This window comes from Rhamphochromis longiceps, linkage group LG10, assembly GCF_057381845.1.
Source record: "Rhamphochromis longiceps isolate RC_006_pf linkage group LG10, R_longiceps_female_GT1.1, whole genome shotgun sequence".
Taxonomy (NCBI): Eukaryota; Metazoa; Chordata; class Actinopteri; order Cichliformes; family Cichlidae; genus Rhamphochromis; species Rhamphochromis longiceps.
In genome coordinates, this window is record NC_140566.1 from 25,214,127 (window position 1) to 25,232,590 (window position 18,464).

At 40.9% G+C, this 18,464-nt stretch overlaps 1 protein-coding gene across 5 annotated transcripts in view; it reads left to right on the top strand.

Annotated features, from left to right (window-relative positions):
* rapgef6 (Rap guanine nucleotide exchange factor (GEF) 6) overlaps positions 1-18,464 on the top strand; it is a 142,908-nt gene that overhangs the window by 95,370 nt on the left and 29,074 nt on the right. For all 5 annotated transcript variants that reach the window (XM_085421096.1, XM_085421097.1, XM_085421095.1 and 2 more), the window contains 10 exons: positions 714-845; positions 5,027-5,207; positions 6,874-7,010; positions 10,154-10,312; positions 11,262-11,414; positions 12,753-12,917; positions 14,240-14,347; positions 15,015-15,218; positions 17,060-17,168; positions 17,302-17,545. In XM_085421096.1, coding sequence (XP_085277222.1) covers positions 714-845; positions 5,027-5,207; positions 6,874-7,010; positions 10,154-10,312; positions 11,262-11,414; positions 12,753-12,917; positions 14,240-14,347; positions 15,015-15,218; positions 17,060-17,168; positions 17,302-17,545 — 1,592 coding nt within the window. The remainder of the gene's footprint in view (positions 1-713; positions 846-5,026; positions 5,208-6,873; positions 7,011-10,153; positions 10,313-11,261; positions 11,415-12,752; positions 12,918-14,239; positions 14,348-15,014; positions 15,219-17,059; positions 17,169-17,301; positions 17,546-18,464) is intronic.

The window sequence follows — 18,464 nt, forward strand, 5'->3', positions numbered from 1 at the left end:
TGTATGTGGGCAATTTTCAGCAAACGTGATAACAAAATAAAAACAATATTGATTTTGTTTGTATCAAAGCTCACACGTCTTTGTGGAAATTGTCTTCTTCTCTGGAAGTAGACACATTTATTTATTTACTGTCTTTTTTGTTGCTTGGTGTATTTTCTGATTTAATTGATTAACTTGGAGTTTCATGCATGTGCTTTTGTGCTTATTTTTGCCTTTTTTGGAGGGAGGGAGGGGGGGGGGGGGGTAAATACATTTCCATCTGTTGAAGTTTGAGTATTCATCTGTGTCCTTGTGTGTACTCTGTACATGTGTAAGCTGTCTGTGTAACGAGGAAACCAGGATTTACTGTTTAATTGTTTTGTTAAGGTCACTCCAAAAATATCAAAGCAACCTCCAAACCTTCACAGTGTACCAGATATCGTATCTGTCTGCACCCCGGCTCATAATTCACTGCAATGTGAAATATCCTGAGCTCCATCGTCTTCAGGTTAATTAGCCCGGAGCATGTGAAACCAGCTGTGGCTTTCAGCCTGATGAAACAGCTGTGTGTGTGTGTGTGTGTGTGTGTGTGTGTGTGTGTGTGTGTGTGTGTGTGTGTGTGTGTGTTTGCCTCTTTTGAACCTTGTGCATGTTTGCCTCAGCTGAACTCATATCCTCTTCACCCTCTCTGTTTGTCTTCTTCTGTATCTCCCACTTCCTCTCTGTCTGAGCAGCTTCCTGCCGATCTCAATAAGATGCACCTAACAGACCATGCCCACCAGCAGGTGATGCACATGCCGCCCAGCCAGTCGGGATGCAGTATCGCCAGTGACTCGGGTAGCAGCAGCCTTTCAGATATTTACCAGGTGGGTACCTCCCTGTTTGTGGTAAAAGTTTATTGTATTTATTTGCAAATAAACCCACACATAAATATGGATTTATGGATACAAATTTCCACAAAGCTGATTATTTTTCCCTTTCATTTTGCCAAATTCCTCTTCTCTTTCCTTTAATTGTTCAAATTCATTATAAAAAGTCAGTATTATGTAAAATAGGATCCAGCCAGTCAGTTAAAACTACTCTTGTCTCACAAATTACTTGAAGTATCCTCATGCTTTTACTGCAAACAAGCTTTTAATTGAATGAACTCTTTCCAGTCCTGTGACAAAACCCTGTCTACTGTTTCTGGTCGTGTGTTTTGCTGAAAGGTGAATTCTCTCCATTTTCATGTGTTCTCAGTTTATCAATCAACCCTCCGCCCACCTTCCTTCTAATCCTTTTTGTCTCTCTAATTATTGTGCGTCCTGGTGACTCGTCCCCCTCTGTACTTCCTGCAGCAGATTAAAGGTCACATGTAGAAAATGAACCTAACACTTACAGCTCCATCTTTAGCTGAGCTACAGCAGGTAGAACAGCTCAATCTACATAAGGGAAATTCCTACGTGTAAAAGTAAAATAGCCAAAGAAGAGCCTTTGTCTTTGTATCTGTCTAACATTCCTGCAACATTTTTGGCAGTTGAGCAAGCTTTTAAGTGTAGACTGTGTGAGTGATTGCAAATCAGTAACCCATAAAAGCAAACATAAGCTTTCCATGTAATCATTTTAATCCCTTAGCTCTCCTAATCCCCCCTCTTTACACAGAAAGTTGCACTAAATTTAACATTTCAGCACTGTCTTTCAGCTATCTTCCCCCCACTTTACAACCTACATGCTATATTCTGCACACGTCTGTGAATATGTGTATAGACATCCTTTTTGACAGTGGCTTGTTAGTTCTGCTGGCTTTAATGGGAACCAGCGTGGCCTGTTTGCCACACACTAATGAGTTAGTTGATGTGCTGGTGCGATCTGTGGGCTCTGCTGGCCACAAAACTAATTTGTTTGTTTCACCCGGGAATGTTAATGCAGCTTGTGTTTTTTTTCTAGGTTCCAGTACATACTGTAAATGTTACAACAACGCATAACAAAACGTTCGCCAACAAGATAACGTTGGTGAAAGATAAGGTTAGGTAACACGGGAGAGTGATCAAAGCAGACAAACTGAGGAAATCGCCACAAATGACTGTGAGGGGGGAGACTTGCTGAATTAAAAAAATAAATAAAATGAAATCCTACCCCCTTTCTTTCTCAGGCTGTGACTGCAGATTGATGTAAGTCAGGTCGGCCCGGGTCAAACGTTTAACACAGAGACTCACTCTGTTCATCCTCAGATTAGATATTTATCACACGCATCTGATCCCATCACTTGTCGCTGACCCGGCTCTGTGTTTGTTTACAGCTGTCTTAAAGTGCTGACCCTTCACTCAGCTGTGATCCTCAGCTGTCAGTGCAGCAAAAGCTATCTGTTGTGGGTTTTCTCTTACACGTTCTTTTTGTTTTTTTCCTCCTTCCGCTCCCTCTTTTATCTCGGCTTAACACTCAGCAGCTCACCTCCCTCTTTCTCCTCATCTTTTCATCACTTTCTTTAACTCCTCGTAATCCTCTCTTATGCTTGTTCGTCTCCTGGCCGTGGTATATCCTGAACCTTTTTGCCTCCTTTCTGGGGATGGGACGTGGTAAAATGCAGTGGTTCGTGTAGATCTGATGCCACATTTCTAAGAAATGTCCCCCTGCCTCAGACTTGATCTGAGACCAGGGGTATTGGCCTGAAAGGGCAGACGATGCATTCTGAATGAACTGGGCTCTCAGAAGCACTGACTGATATGTCGGTGAGGAGGGAAGAGAATGAGTTTTTGTCTCTTTTTACCCCTTTTCTCCCACACTACCTACAATGTTTCTGTTAAAAGGCTTTTTGCATTTTGTCTTAGTCTCTGAGACATATTAACTGCATGGACTAATAATTAGAAGGGAAATAAAGTTTCCTATGTTAGATCTTGAAAGGCAGATTTTTTTAAATTAACTGTACGACAGTTCAATGTGTTAAAGATGCTCCATATACTGCCGTGTCATTTAATTATTACAAGAGGAGGAAAGCACGTTTTAAAAAGTTCAGCTGCACATCTATGTTCGCATATGTTTCCTGGCTTGTTTTTTTTCCATCTTATATTCAACCAGATTAAATTCATCTACTATCCGGGAACAGGAAAGGTCTGAGGAGCAGGTGTGTTTTAAAAGTCCTCTAAATGGCTTCTTCAACCTAATTTATAAAAACAACAGCAGGCCTGAACTTTGAATGGACTATTAGCTCAATACCCTTGGTTTGGAAAAACATAAAAAACACTTTGGCCATGTCCCAACTATCCATAGAGCCTAAGAGCTTGATTGTATTGCTAGCTGGCAAGGCCATCTTACAATCTATAGACTAGGAAATTCACTTTTCCCCACCAGATATCAACAGCTAATATATCTCTGCCTGTCTTTTCAACTGTAAATCCAAAATGTAGAAAGAATGAAGATGAAGAAAAAACGAATAATGTAGCTGAGCAAATGAAGAGATAAACGCACAATAGTTACTGATAAATTTAGGGTAATATTGTTGGGATTTTTTTTTTTTGTTCAAGCTAAGGCTAATTAATATGTATTTTGCTGGCCACTTTATTAGGCACACCTTACATTTAGTATTGTATGACCACTTTGGCCTTCAGAACTGCCTCAAATTCAACAAGGTGCAAATGTTTCTCAGAGATTTTGTCCATGTTGAATTGGTTGCATCACAGAGTTGCTGCAGATTTGTCGCTTGCACATCCATGATGCAATTCCCATTCCACCACATCCCCAAGGGGCTCTCTGTCTGGTGAGTATGGAAGCTATTTGAGTACAGTGTTCTCACTGTCACGTTCAAGCGCTATTCTGTTAGAAGTATCAATTGGAATATGGATATAAAGATCAGATACTACGAGGACCAAAGTGTGCCAAGAATATACTCCCCCCACACACACACCTTTACACCCTCACTAGCAGCCTGAACCGTTGACACAAAGCAGGATAGATTCAACGACGTTTACACCAAATTCTGACTCTGACATGTTAACGTCGCTGCAGAAATCACATTCGTCTGTAGTCCATCTGCTTCTAGGATCACCATGTGTTCAGAGGTGCTCTTCTGCATACCTTAGTTGTAACGAGTGGTTATTTAACAAAATATCTCTTTTTCAGTAAACAGGATAAATGCTGGAGGTCTAAGTGAATTACGTGGCTAAATGAGCACATGTATTCACATTATTTTGGAAAGCAGACAGAAGCAGGGGTTAAATCAGGCTTAGCTCTCCAGATTTTTTTAGGCCCACCTAAAAAAGCTAACAGACGGCCGGTAGCGCTGCCACTACCACCAGAGAGCTCCTCGATTCACCTTTAGTTGACGGTTCAATTCCCAACTGACATGAATGGCCTCATGCCCTTTTAGATCCATACTCTTCCAACCATCTGTCTGCCTCGCAGAGGAGAAATGCTGTGAAATATGAATTATGAGTGAATGGATTTAAATATTTGGCTGTTGGCCTGGTTTTTTGTAGTCTGGCACTTGGTGTCTGGGTGCAGCTCACGGTCGCTGCTACAGCTGCTTTTTCCAAGGTTATCCTTTTTTATGTTTCGTGCGAGTAAATTGTTACTGAAAAGCCGTCAATGCTAGAAATTATGAACAATAAGGCTTTTTTTTAGTCTTTATGTCATCACAGTCGCACGTCTTTCATGCTCTTCATTTTTTCAATAATTGCAAATAATTGCTCACCGTGTTGTGCTTTTTAAACTGTCTTGTAATGGCATACTCCTCTTTACAAGGCCTGAGAGGACTCTTGTCATTGTAAATATCAATACCCCCAATTTGAATTTCTAGGTCACGTTATTTTGGGAATTGGAAGCTCTAGAATGATGTGAGAGTCGAGCCATTTGACACTGAGGCAATTTTAGCCCCATCAAAAGCGATTGAATTTCATAATTTAATCTTTTTCATAAGCCATAAGAAAGGAGCCTTCACATTTAATATGTAAAATGTTCAATTCATTTGTCATTTAAATGAGACATGATGGACTTCAAAGACTTCTTCCTTCCTTTTTTTGATGTTACTAACCGACCAATATTCAGTTTTTCGTTCTTTGTGTTTTGCTCCCAGGCCACAGAGAGTGATTTGGGGGATGTCGACCTTTCTGGACTTCCAGAGGCTGCAGTGGACAGTGAGGAGGAGGAGGAGGAAGATGAGGACCTGGAGAGAGCTTCGGACACTCTCCTAGGCCGAGATCTGGTCCGAGAGTGTCTAGAAAAAGATCCTGTCGACCGCAATGACGACGACATCGGTCAGTTTGACAACTTTGATTTGATTGAATTGGGATAAAAGTGACTTAAAATAAACTGACAGATTCGGGCTGTCTCAGTGGCTATTTTTAGACTCATTTAGTACAGAATGAGAGATGAGTGATATACAAATTTCCCTCTCTCATAAAGACCCCTTGCAGCTGTCCCAAAACACTAGTCTGTATTTTCAAGCAGGCACTCAGAGGCAACCTCATTAACAGAACCAAGTGGGGTCCTAAAGGAGGGGCTTGCATCAGAGAGCTGAGAGAAGCAAAGGCCTGGCCTGCTGCGTGCCTGCTGGAAGGCTGGCCTTCTCATGGCCTTCAGCATTACAAGCACAGCTCATTGAGAGGAAATACCTGACACAGAGAACAACTGAAGGGATAACAGGCTGAACCCAAATTCAACCAACTCTTATTATTCTATTTCACGTCATTAGTTACTTTTTTGATGCTTTTCAGAAACTCTCTGAAAGAATTTTCCTGAATAAACAGATAAAAATATTTTCGCTGGGCTTTCTGGGCTTTAAAAAGACATTTTTCCCAGGCGGTTGATGAATACGTCCTTGGGGCTGATGAGATGGTTAAAAGAAAAATAAAGCAGGAGAGGGCACTTAAAGTTTCGAAAATCAGGATCTTTGTTTTTCTCTCCCTTTTTTTGGAACTTCTATTACATTTTTCACCTTTGTTGGCCCCTAAAAATGTAATAAATTACTATAAAGGGATAACTGATGTAATATTTTATTTTTTTTAATATATCACAAGATAGAGAGGCTGTAAACCAGATTTAAGGACAATTGGCAGTCATCGAAATGAACCCTCTGGTACCCTTTAGAGTTTTGGTGCTTAGCTCCTAGTGTTTTTTTTAAACGTGATAAATCTACATTTTATGATTGTTTTCCTCCCATGGAAAACTCTATACGCGTTGCACTTTAAGCTACTTTCCTTTACTAAGAAAAGGGAAGATTTGAACGAGGTGTTAACACCAAGAGGAGTAAAAAGGAGCTACTGAGCCAAGCAGCATAGTTTGCAGGTTGGAGCTGGGTCACTGTGCTCTCAGCTGCAGTGCAGAGGAGGCAGAGGGAAGATGAAGAGGAAAGGTAGAACTTGTAAATGTTTCTGAGGAGTCATAAAAACTAGTAGTGCGCGATGATCCACTTGTGCTTGGAGGGGTTAGATTTAAGACTTAAGAGCTGATGTGGAGGCATGTTTGCTGTTTGTTTGTCAGCAGCAGTGTGCCAACGCTCAAGCCCAATTTAATAAGATTTAGAGATTAAAATTTTGGTGTGCAATGCAGCATTGTCCTTGGAGTTCTGCAAGTCCTCTTCTATTTTTTTTTCTATTTTAATCACGAGTTTTTACAGCATTTCAGAGCACCAAGGGCTGAGACCACAAGCATCCTAAAATGTTTTGTGTTTGTATTGACATTGGCAGTTGCTCTGGTGAAGTATATGAGTAACATTTTCTTGCAGACATTTAAAAATCTATAGATCGTTTTGGAAATGTTGCAGTTTGTCTGTGGTGGGGGAAGAAGAAAAAAATCAATGTGCATTTTGCCCTGAACACCTGAGACACATCGCTTTAGTCTGTGCACGGTCTTTTCATGCTTGTTCCTCCTTCTTTTTCATTTGACTTCTTCTCTCTGCTGCTTACTTTTTGTGCAACACAGAGCAACTGCTGGAGTTCATGCACCAGCTGCCTGCCTTTGCCAACATGACCATGTCCGTGCGGAGGGACTTGTGTAGCGTCATGATGTTCGAAGTGGTGGAGCAGGCCGGCACAGTCATACTCCACGACAAACAGGAGGTATGAACAGGGTGAAAAGGGACACACAGAAACTGAACAAGTTCTATTTAACCTTCAGAATTCAATTCTTCAACAACAACTAGTGGTATTCATTTTTCACCATCCTATTTTGCCACTTTACTGACTTAGATTAATTGCTTCCAGTGTAATTACAGCATGCAAAGTATGTTTTTTATTATATCTGCTTTGATAACACACTAAATTCCCTTAATAGTTAAATGAGTGTTTATCTTTACTCAGTCTGACACAAGGTCTGTTTGCTGAGTTGCTGAATCTTAATTGGGCAATTAATGTAATCACAGTAGAAAAAAAAATCTTAACTTTGCCTTTTGTTATCAAGCAGAACAGTGATGTAACCTTTGAAAAGACATAAATAAGTGCGCACAAGTATTAAACAGTTGCAAACACGCCAACGTACCCATTATGGAAAGCAGTGATGTAGATGTGGGAGCATATAAAGGCCTTCACACATACGACAGAAGAACATATACGGAGCAACGTGCGCTTTCCCGTGCACAGGTGCACACACATCCTCGCCATCCTAATTCACGAGGCAAAACTGGTATGTGCAAAGTCACCGCAGCATATAAGCCCCGTCAATCACTCGAGCTGCTACACAGCTAATTAATTAAGTTACATGCCTGAGAAACGGGGGCCCTGTCATGGCTGTTTGGTTACATGCAGCAGCATTAGAACTGACAGGGTGATAAATGGCAATGAACTGCCAGCCGCCGAGCTCGGAGGAGGACGGGAACACACATCAGCAGGGCAAAACCATAAACGCGCACTTTAGTGGAAAGAAGACACAAATAGGTGATGTGCGTCTATGTAACCAACTCCGTACCGTCTGTGTCGAGGCAGTTGATGGGCATTTTTCCTCCACTCCACTGCCTCTCTGTGGACTCGGTGTTGAAGGTCAAAGAGAAGCACTTGGCCCTTCTCGGAAGTGAGCATGACTTTGCTAAGTGAGTGTGAAGAGGGAAAGGAAACTAAAGAGTCTAAAGTGGTATTACAGATGTAGAAAAGAGAGAGAAAGTGCTCCATATGCTGGAAAGGAAGAGAAAATGGACAATGGGGGAGTCGAGGGAGTGTCACATGGAAAGACGCTTTTGAAGAAGAAGAATTTGTCCTTATGATCAGGGGTTAAAGTGGGATTTTGCATGCGAGAGAAACCTCAGTGCAGCTCGAGGAAAAGAGTGACTTAGAAAATAAGTCGCATATTCGTTTGTTATGGGAGCTTCAGTAGATTTTTCTTTGTGTACAGGCTGTAATTAGCTGTGCTGCTACATGCAACCTTTGAATAACAGAAGTAAACGTCTTATAGTACATTTCTATACTTCTTCATAGAATGAGTTAAATGCTAACAAACAAAATGAGCTCCATTCGTACAACCTACCCTACTACTTGGTTACATTGTATGTTTTGGGTGGCTGTGGCTACAATGTAGCTTGCCATCACCAGTGTGTGAATGTGTGTGTGAATGGGTGGATGACTAGTAAAGCGCTATACAAATACAGGCCGTTTACCATTTTCTCTTGCTGGGAGAACTGTACCTTTTAGCTAGCAGACACATTGTGTGACAAACTGCGCGGAACCAACTTGCGTGTTTGGCGATTTTTGATGAGCTGTTTAAAAAGATGTCCCTCTGTTTATGCACGCTCCTCTTCAGTCGGGCTTGCTAGATACTTTAGTCCGGCAAGGGCAACTTCACATCTGCACCATGAGCGCATCACAGGGATGCAAAGGTAAAAGAGAGGTGTTGAAGGTATAAGTGGGGCCTGGGATGTGTCTGTGCAGTCAATGGAAGCAATGACATTTTAACTCATACCACAGTAATATGTATTAACCCGCATTTCAGACTTAATTACTCATTTCCTGGCGGTGTTAGAACGCCACTCCAGATTGATAATAGGAAATAAGAACATTTTCCCTACCCGTGCAGGCTTCATTACTCATAGCAATAAATTCAGATGGTCTATCCTACAGGAAATATTATATTTGTGTAAAGTTTATTTAAAAGAGAACTTTTGTTCACAGCGCATGTGTTGCGGATCATCGTAGCCCACCTTATTAGCATTTTTATTATTTATTAGCATTAGAAATTGATGTGGGAGCCAAACTGTGAAGCACAGAGGGTAGAATCGGAGATTTGCTAGGTGAGAAACAGCAAGAGAATGAAAAGGCAATGAGGAGGAAATATCAGTTATTGCTGCAGAGGGAGCCCAGGGCTCATTCACCCGCCCTCTGTCCGCTCACACTCAGGATGAATGGCTTGTTATATTATGCCTGCTAGCATTTCCTTTTCAAAAGCCACCACTAGAGACACAATACCTCTTCACCAGCCTACTCATACCTCACACAAAGCACATTATGCTCACAATTTACCACATTTAAGATAAGATAAGATAAGATAAGATAGAACTTTATTAATCCCTCGGGTGGGTTCCTCTGGGAAATTCGATTTCCAAAAAAAGCACAGCAACGACCGAAGTTACAGTTACAGAATTGTTTTATATATATATATATATATATATATATATATATATATATACACACACACACACACACACACACACATATATATATATATATATATATATATATATATATATATATATATATATATATATATAAATACAGAAACAAATATAAATAAAATATACAAAGGGGATAAATAGAATAAATAGGAATAAAAAATAAAAATACAAGTGAATTGCACATTTCAAGTATTGAGTCTATTGCACTGTTGACTATTTACAAAAAGTATTGCACAAGGTATTGTACAGTGAGGTGAAGAGGCACTACAGCTTAGTTGTTTAGTAATGTATTGCCATTTTAATAGACGTTCTAGTGAAGCTGTAAAGGTCTGTAAATCTAATGATTCAAGATAAATCCATGCCAAGTGACGGTAATGATTCCTTTTTGCTCGTCTGCGGTCGAGCCAGTATGTATTTAACACTGGTTTTAACAGATGTACCCATTTTACCCTGTTTTGATAAAAGAAAAGTAAAAAAAACCACACACATAGAAATCAGCAATGCTGTTAGATTTATAATCTCTTCAAGCAAAACAAAAGTTTGACATTGTTTATTTTGTGGTCATTTTAAAAATTATTTCTATTATTTCTACCCCTCTGTCTGTAGCTGGACCACTGGTATGTCATTCTGAACGGAGCAGTCGAAATTAGCCATCACGATGGGAGAACGGAGACTCTTTGTATGGGCAACAGCTTCGGCATCTCACCCTCACTGGATAAGCAGTACATGAATGGAGAGGTTCGCACCAAAGGGGATGATTGCCAGGTAAAAATAATCGATTTTTACACTGTTATAATTACACTTTTTATCATTGCTTTTATAAACTAACAGAACGCTGTGAGGGGTTTGTGTTTTCTTTAAAATCTTGCTGTGTTTAAGCATTTTCTGGAAAATGTGTGTCACAGTGCGAGAATCACAAAGTGAAGTCCTGCTTTCATTTCTTCTTTCAAGCGCCCAGTAGTGGTTTGCAATCACAGCGAAATCTACGTGTCAAACGTACGCTTTCCCTTCTTTCATAATCTTCTTATAAAAAGGTGGAATGATTAAATAAAAAGAGTTCAAATTGAATACAGCATTTTAGTTGTGAAGACACAGGCGTAGCTTGCGTCATATCTTTCACATCGCATACACTAGCAGCCTTTCTAAGAGCCTTGTGGGTTTCACAGAGAAACTTGGTCTTAATATAGAGCAGGAACCTGAAAGGTAGAAGAAACCTAGCGTGTACTCGCGGTAACATTGCCTCTGTCCACACTGGCCAGTTCCTCTGCTGCACACATCATTTCCTGTCTTTATATGCAAAGGAAGTTGCAGAGGTAGGGCTTGGTTAGGCAAATGCAGAAACTGATGATTTACTCAAGGGAAGGCATAGCAAGAGACGATGCTTTAGAGTAGTAAAGACTCGTGCCGTCTTGTCACCATGGTATAATGGGAGGTTAGTTTAGTTGGTGTCTAATTTATAGCAAAGGATGCTTCTGCAAAATAGCTAGCTGAGATGATTTTGGACCACCATAGGTACTTTAAATTTAGGCAGAGTATCGGGTTTAGTTTTGTTAGTGTTGGACGTTCCTACCTTCATCCGTTCGTCCCTCCCATGCCTCTCTCTACCATCCGTAATTCTACATCTGTGCTGTTGTTTGAATACCCGAATGTGGTGCAGAGCAGTATTTTGCTCTACTACAAGTTCATCCGCTGTCCTCATGTTATCCTCGACCAGTTTGTCTGCATCGCCCAGGAAGACTACTGGCGCATCCTCAACCATGTGGAGAGGAATACGCACAAGGTGGAAGAAGAGGGGGAGATTGTGATGGTGAAGGAACACCGGGAGCTGGACCGCAGCGGGACCAGGAAAGGACACATTGTCATCAAGGTTAGTAATTTAAAACGTTGAAGAGCAGCAGAGGGGTCCCAGAACAAGAGCCTGCTTTGCTTTTTGTGTGAACCCAACCTCAACCGCAAAAGATGTTTGAGATTCAAACATAGGATCAAGACAGAGTGGCACTCTTTGTTTTTCTTTAACTGACTCGGTGCCAAAATACAATTAACCTTTTGCAATAACATACTCTAATAAAGATGAGACAGGCAGAGACACGCTGAAGGATTAACACCCAAGGTCAAGGTTAAGCTTATAATCATGCCAGAAGCTAATAAGCACGTTTAATCTCACCCTGAGCTTGTAACATGACTTGCTTCTGAAACCAGAAAGTCAAGGTTTCACACGTTATCATCTGCTAAAAGAAATACTCAAATGCCCCGTGATTGATTTAAGTACATCATCATTACAAATCGACCATCCCCCTCACATGCATCATCTTACAAAAATACGAGTGTAGCTGCTCGATGTTGTTCAGTGATTGTTAAGAGACAGAGTTAGCACTATTAGTGTTTGCCAGAGCTTTTTTTTTTTTTTTTTACGCTACATTGTAATGCCTTCCTAAACCCTTTTGATCCTTTCCCTGAATCTCCAGAGGCAGCCCAAGGTATTGATCCGATAATGGGCATGAACGATTCTCTTGGCTGCTGCTCCAAGGAAAAGCTGCTGGCTCTGAAACACGTCCAGCGGATAAGAGTCGATTCACAAGTGTTAGCATTTCTGCTTCTGTTTTTGGCTTTGTTCTTTTTGTGTCTGACAAAAGTGGATTCTTTTCTAGTTTCTGTTCCCTGTCAAATGAAACATCCCCCCCGAGAAACCTCTGCTATGGTGGCATTAACAATAACAAACTCACAGAAACAAGAACAGTGACGTTTATACGTCACCGATACTTTAAGTCTGCTGCTTAGGAAAATAAATTCCCCTAGACACAGAAATCAGGAATGTAGCCTTGGATATTTGAGGTATTTTATTCTTATACAAATCTAAATTATCAGTAATTCTTCAAAAAAAGCATTTGCACTTGTAAAATACTTGGTGTGTGTGTGTGTGTGTGTGTGTGTGTGTGTGTGTGTGTGTGTGTGTGTGTGTGTGTCTTTTTTATTGATGGGACACTGACAGCTCTGTTCAATACCTGCACCTTTATAGCTTATGTCCTTGTCACTATTCTGATTGATATTGACACAGCTTGGTGTTCTTGCCTCTCAGATCCGTCGTAACCTTGGACTTTAACTGTCTTACATGTGTATCTATGTTTTTCTCAGCTCATCCTTATGTATATATATTTGTGTGTGTGTGTGTGTGTGTGTGTATGTGTGTGTGTATTTTTCACCCCAGGGAACACCCGAGCGTCTGATCATGCACCTGGTGGAGGAACCGTCGGTGGTCGACCCCACCTACATCGAAGACTTCCTCCTGACCTACAGGACATTCCTTTCAAGTCCCATGGAGGTTGGCAAGAAGCTGCTGGAGTGGTTCCAGATGGACAGCCTTCGTGACACGGTGAGTGTGTGTGTGTGCGCATGCATGTATGACTATCTTGTGGCCGGTGGTCACTTTCTCGCGCACCTTCAGATTTCTATTTGAGTGCCATCACTTGAAAGGATGGTAACCTGTGCCCGTTGGGGTTGCGTTGGGCAGTTGTAATTGGGATGGTTAAGATGTGGGTAAGGAGCTTTCTCATACTTTTGCATGGTGTATGGAGAGATGTGTGAATGCTTTCACACAGTATCAGTAGGTGTGAAAAATGTAAAAAGCCACAAAGTCTGGAAATGGCAAAGCATTAGCGTGTGTAGACGCTGCAAAGGTGAAAATGCTTATACAGTTAAAACGGTCTACATTAATCATTCATTATACGGTGGTTCTCTAAATGGCGGTCCCTCTTGATGTTTTGCATCCATGCATGTTGATGGAAATCCACGTGTTGTGCCTCGGCCACGCCGATCAATAAGAGTTCAGCAAGCTCAGCCGTCTTTGAGCACTGTAGCGATTCGTGCGTGCCTGACACTCCCGTCGTCCACAGCTACGTTAACCTAAGATTAGCCTTGTACAGTCGATAGTCTTTATGCGGTTGTCATTCAGGCTTATAATCTTCAGCCCCCTTAAAGAGGAACTAATCTTGTAGAGAACGAACACAGAGAGAGAGAGAGACAGAATATGGAAGACGAGAAAAGAGAGCATGAGCATAAGTTGCCTTGGAGACACGCACACACACAAACACTGGCACAAAGGAGAGTGAAAAGCAGAGTGTGTACATCGATCCTCTTTATTGATGCATTGTGTTCTACTCTGACCTTTTGCAAAGGTTGGAACACTGTTCCCACCCGTGTAAATTTACAGATGTTATTATTTCCTTCTGCCTTTTTTCCCTTCTAATTATTGTGGCAGAAATTAAGCCGTCAACTAGTAGTTAACAGCTTTTCTCTGCAGCCATATGCTCGTTATTATACAGCCTCTGTTTCTTATGCGTTACTAATTACTATGGTTTTTCTTTCTTTCCTCAGAAGCTAAAGATAGATACCTCTATAATTGGACTGAAGAATTAACCGAGTTTGCATTTTGTTATGGTAACAGTCATATTTTTAATCTGAAGCTGTAGGTTGTAATTAATAGACTCACATTTCCAAGCATTTCGCCTCCCAAAGTGTCCTTGAAAGTCTAACTCCTGGTAGAGTTCAATTCAAGATGATCTCTGACCTTAGCAAGCAGCATAATTATCAATCACATTTCCTGTCGAAGCTCAGCTGAAGGACTTTGGAGAATGTGAAATGTAAAAACACATTCACAAGACCTACCTTTGTGTGCTTTGTCTCTCTGTTTCACAGGTAACAAGAATAGTGCTGCTGTGGGTCAACAACCACTTCAACGACTTCGAGGGTGACCCGGCTATGACGCGTTTCCTGGAGGACTTCGAGAAACATCTAGAAGCGACAGTAAGATCAAATAAAGACTGTTGACTTATTCTCCAATTCAGTGTTTTTAAGCTCAGAAATTGTGTTGCGTTTTCTCCAATAGTAATAGTGATGTTAGCTTTTATTTACCTCAGCTTGTGTAATTGGCCACATTTTGGCACAATGTCTTGTTTTGATGTGCTCGTTGATTTGCCCTATCAAAGTTCTCGGATTAGCCTTTAAATAAACACTCAACACCTCCCTGCCCTCTAGCAGAAATCCTTCATCGCATGCAATAACAAAGACATCAAAAATTATTTAAATGCTAATTCAGAACAACAAGTTCTTGAAAGTAACAAGTCTGTCTCTGTGAACTCATTAAATTATTTATGCACTTTTTCCTCAGCTTTTATCGCTGAAAATGTAAAATATATTTCAAATATTAAAATCATCATGGTCATAGCTAAGCCTTACACCTCTAGTTTTATTGGTGTATTATGATAACTCTTTATGGTCTAGATTCCCTGGAGCAGAATGCTAGATAAGGTCAAACAGTTAATGCATCAGTATTTATATTCTACCTCTTCTTTTTTTTTTTTTTAAATTATTATTGTTGTCCAAAACAACTTGCAAACCTAAGGATGCGAGCGCACATGTAAATGCAGTTCTGTTTCAGTTCATAATTTTCTCATTTTTACCTCATCGTCAGAAAATGAAGGGCCATTTGAGACTGCTGAACATAGCATGTGCAGCCAAGGCTAAGTGGAGACAGATCACTCTGCAGAAGGCATCTAGGGAATCACCGCTCCACTTCAGCGTGCAGGGCGGCAGCGAGAGAGGATTTGGCATCTTTGTCGAGTCGGTGGAAGAAGGAAGCAAAGCTGCAGAAGCAGGACTCAAAAAGGGGGATCAGGTAAGAGGACAGTAAGGAATAGTGTGGTGAAGTCCTAATATACATACACCGCTGCATGAAATGCACAATATATATATAGGTCTAATTACTTTTACTTTGCAATCCTGGCAAGTACTTTATTCCATTTAAATGCATCCCTAGATGTTAATTAGTCCCCAATTAAACAGTTATAACGAGGACCATCACGGCGCTTCAGTCAACTAGTTCCCAGATGATTGTGGACTGTATAGCATGCAGTCACATAATTAATTGTTCTGTGTGATGTGATCCACCCCGATCAACTTAAAAATCATAATAAATATATATTTATTAAAATCTTTCAGGTTTTAGCTCTTCCCAGCAGGAGTACTGATCTTTTACCACAGTATATCACTTCAGCATAGTCTCATGATTTGGTTTGTCCAGCGGTTACAAGGTCAGCAGTCTTATTTAGAGGATCTAATGTGACAGTGTGGTTACTGTACAGTGGTCTGTCACACAGATTCTTCCCATTGCTGGTGCGTAATGAGCCTTTCGTCAGCACACTGCAGCCTGTTAATTAGAAAGTCTGATCATGTTTAGTGACTTCTCTAAATTGTTAAGATGCCATTTGATGTCTACTAAGGTTTCCGGGGGGGGGAGGGGACAGAGACAGAGACAAAGGTGCACGTAGTGGACATTATTGATTTAGAGTGGATGTTAGGAAGGGCAAAAAAATGCAAATCATGACTTTGAAAAATCATCTCAGTGTTGACAGAATCATGCATTTCTTCTTAAAGGCTGATCAGCATTCAGGGAATGAAAGAGGGAAGTAAAAACAGTAGTGCTATCCTCATAGTCAGTCAAACTGGAGTAAAGATTTATTTCTCAGCATAACAAGCAGGAGCTTGGAGTCTGGTCAGTATTTAGGGAACGGAAAAAGGAACTTGAAACAATAAAGCCAAGTCCTTACATATATCTGCCCTGCAGCTCTCGTTACCTCAAACCTGGACAAAGAGTCACTCATTAAAACGGAAGTTGAGTGGCTTTGAGGGCCAAATGTAGATTTATTCATCAACTCAGCTGGGAGTTGAAGCTTAGATGGCAATAATTACTAGATTAGATTAAGATGGTCTGAGTATTAAAGCCATCAACTGTCATTCACACAGATATCATTACCAGCTGGAATTTAGGTTCGCGGTATAACTAATTAAGGTATTTGAAGAAGACAGTTCTGTTATAACGGTGGTTAAAGTGAAGGTCTGGCTTCCTGTAGCTGCACATCAGAAGAACTTCATAATGACTCATCTTGCCTGTATTTGTGTCGCTAGCCTTTGTGCTTGTTGTTGACACAGTTACAGATCAGATATCCTTATGCTGAACGTGTCACAGTGAGAAAACAGTTAGCCCTGAGCTATTTTAATCTGGGACCCTTTACTGTTGCTGTCAGGGACGCTGTGAATGAGACTGAAATAGTTTGTGGTATTTTTTTTTCACAACCTTACTGTAAGGACTCTAATACTTGATGCAGGTGAACTGCTTTCACATTTTTTGATTGACTTACTGCTTTTTAAAAACAAACTGCACAGTATTCACTTGAAGCAGATTCTTCTCCTCTAAAGGTGGCAAGAAATGAACTCTCAACCGTTTCTTCCCGTTCTGAGTCATAGAGGACCAGAGCCACCTTATTAAGAGATACGCCGAGTTAAGAGAAATAAAAATAATACCAGCTGTGTTTCAGATTTGAGTCGAAGATCTACATTATGTTTTTGTCACAGTAATTTGATTTGTGCTTATGAGACTAGTGGTCACCCCTGCTGTGCTTCAGGCAGTTTTGATTCTTTGCTGCCATGTTTTTCATTTTTGAATCTATCTTGCTTCAGATCATGGAGATCAATGGTCAGAACTTTGAGAACATCTCCCTCTCCAAAGCTGCAGACATCCTACGAAATAACACACACCTCTCCCTCACAGTTAAAACCAACATCTTTGGTGAGTACATTTGGTTGCACGCCAGTTTTTGACATCCTGTCACGAGCTGTAAAAGATGGTAGAAAACCCACGAAGGTGTAAAAATATAAAATAAAACAAAGCTACATTTCTCTCTGTTCCTCCTCCCATTCAGTCTTCAAAGAGCTCCTTAGCAGGATCGCGCATGAGAAGAAGAACGGCGGCCTTCACATTCCCAAGATCCAGGAGAAAAAAGGCAATCGTTTCTCCATCGCCGACCTTCCCGGAGACATGGAGTTCCCCACTGACCACAAGGCCACCCGAAAAATGAAGGCCAACACTGTGTCTGGAGGACGAAACAAGATCAGGAAGATGCTGGAGAAGACGCGCTTCAGTATACTGCCACCTAAACCTTTCAGGTAGGCGTACACATGTGTAAAAAAGAAAAACTGAGAAGAACTGCTGCCTGTATAAGCTTAAAGTAAAATTAAGTATAGAAGAAAATACTGTAAGGCTGGGATAGCAAAAATGGGGAGAGGATTTTTTGATGTTGGCAAAAAAGTGTAGTAATTTAGTAGTAGTAATTTTGTAGTAACAAAAATAGCATGCCATGAATCGAATGGTTTATGGGAGGGTGTTAGCACATTAGTGAGCTCAAGTGGGTTTCCTTGACAGCTTCAGACAGGGTGTGATTGCATCAGTCCACTTCCTTTCCATTGGTGGTTTTATTTGTACATAATTTTCTTCAGCAGGTGTGCAATTGTGACTTACTGACTAAAGTTCCTCGGTGCCCATCAGAAAGCATCAGCGTAGCACATTTTACCCTCTTCTTTCAGCTCATGACAGTAGGAAATTGATGACGACTAAAATGCCTGCACACATTTATAGATAAGTGGTGTTTCAGAGTCCAACCAATTCAACACAAACTACAGGGACCTCTTCCTGAAAAGATACCTTAGCTGCATGAAATGTCAGATTTTCATCAGTGAGCACTGCTGTGGAAGTGCACAGCCTTTCACAGGACCAGCACAGAAAACTTCCAGGTACTGTTGGGTATTTACCACGAATTTCCATTTCTGGAAGTTCCACAAGCTTGAGAAACCTGGCGGTTCAGCCTCAGTCTAATCCGCCTAATCTTTCACGTATTTTCAGCCGGCGTGATGCAGATCTTTTCTAGGCAAATCACAAGAACGCAGAAAAACATTATCATCTCATAAGCATTGCCAATCCATAACCAGCCATTGTACTGGCAAGCATCTGCGGCAATCGAGGCTCACATTCAGTACTCCTCCCGTAACAGGCTTGATTTCATTTGATCATTTCATGCCTCTCCAGGCC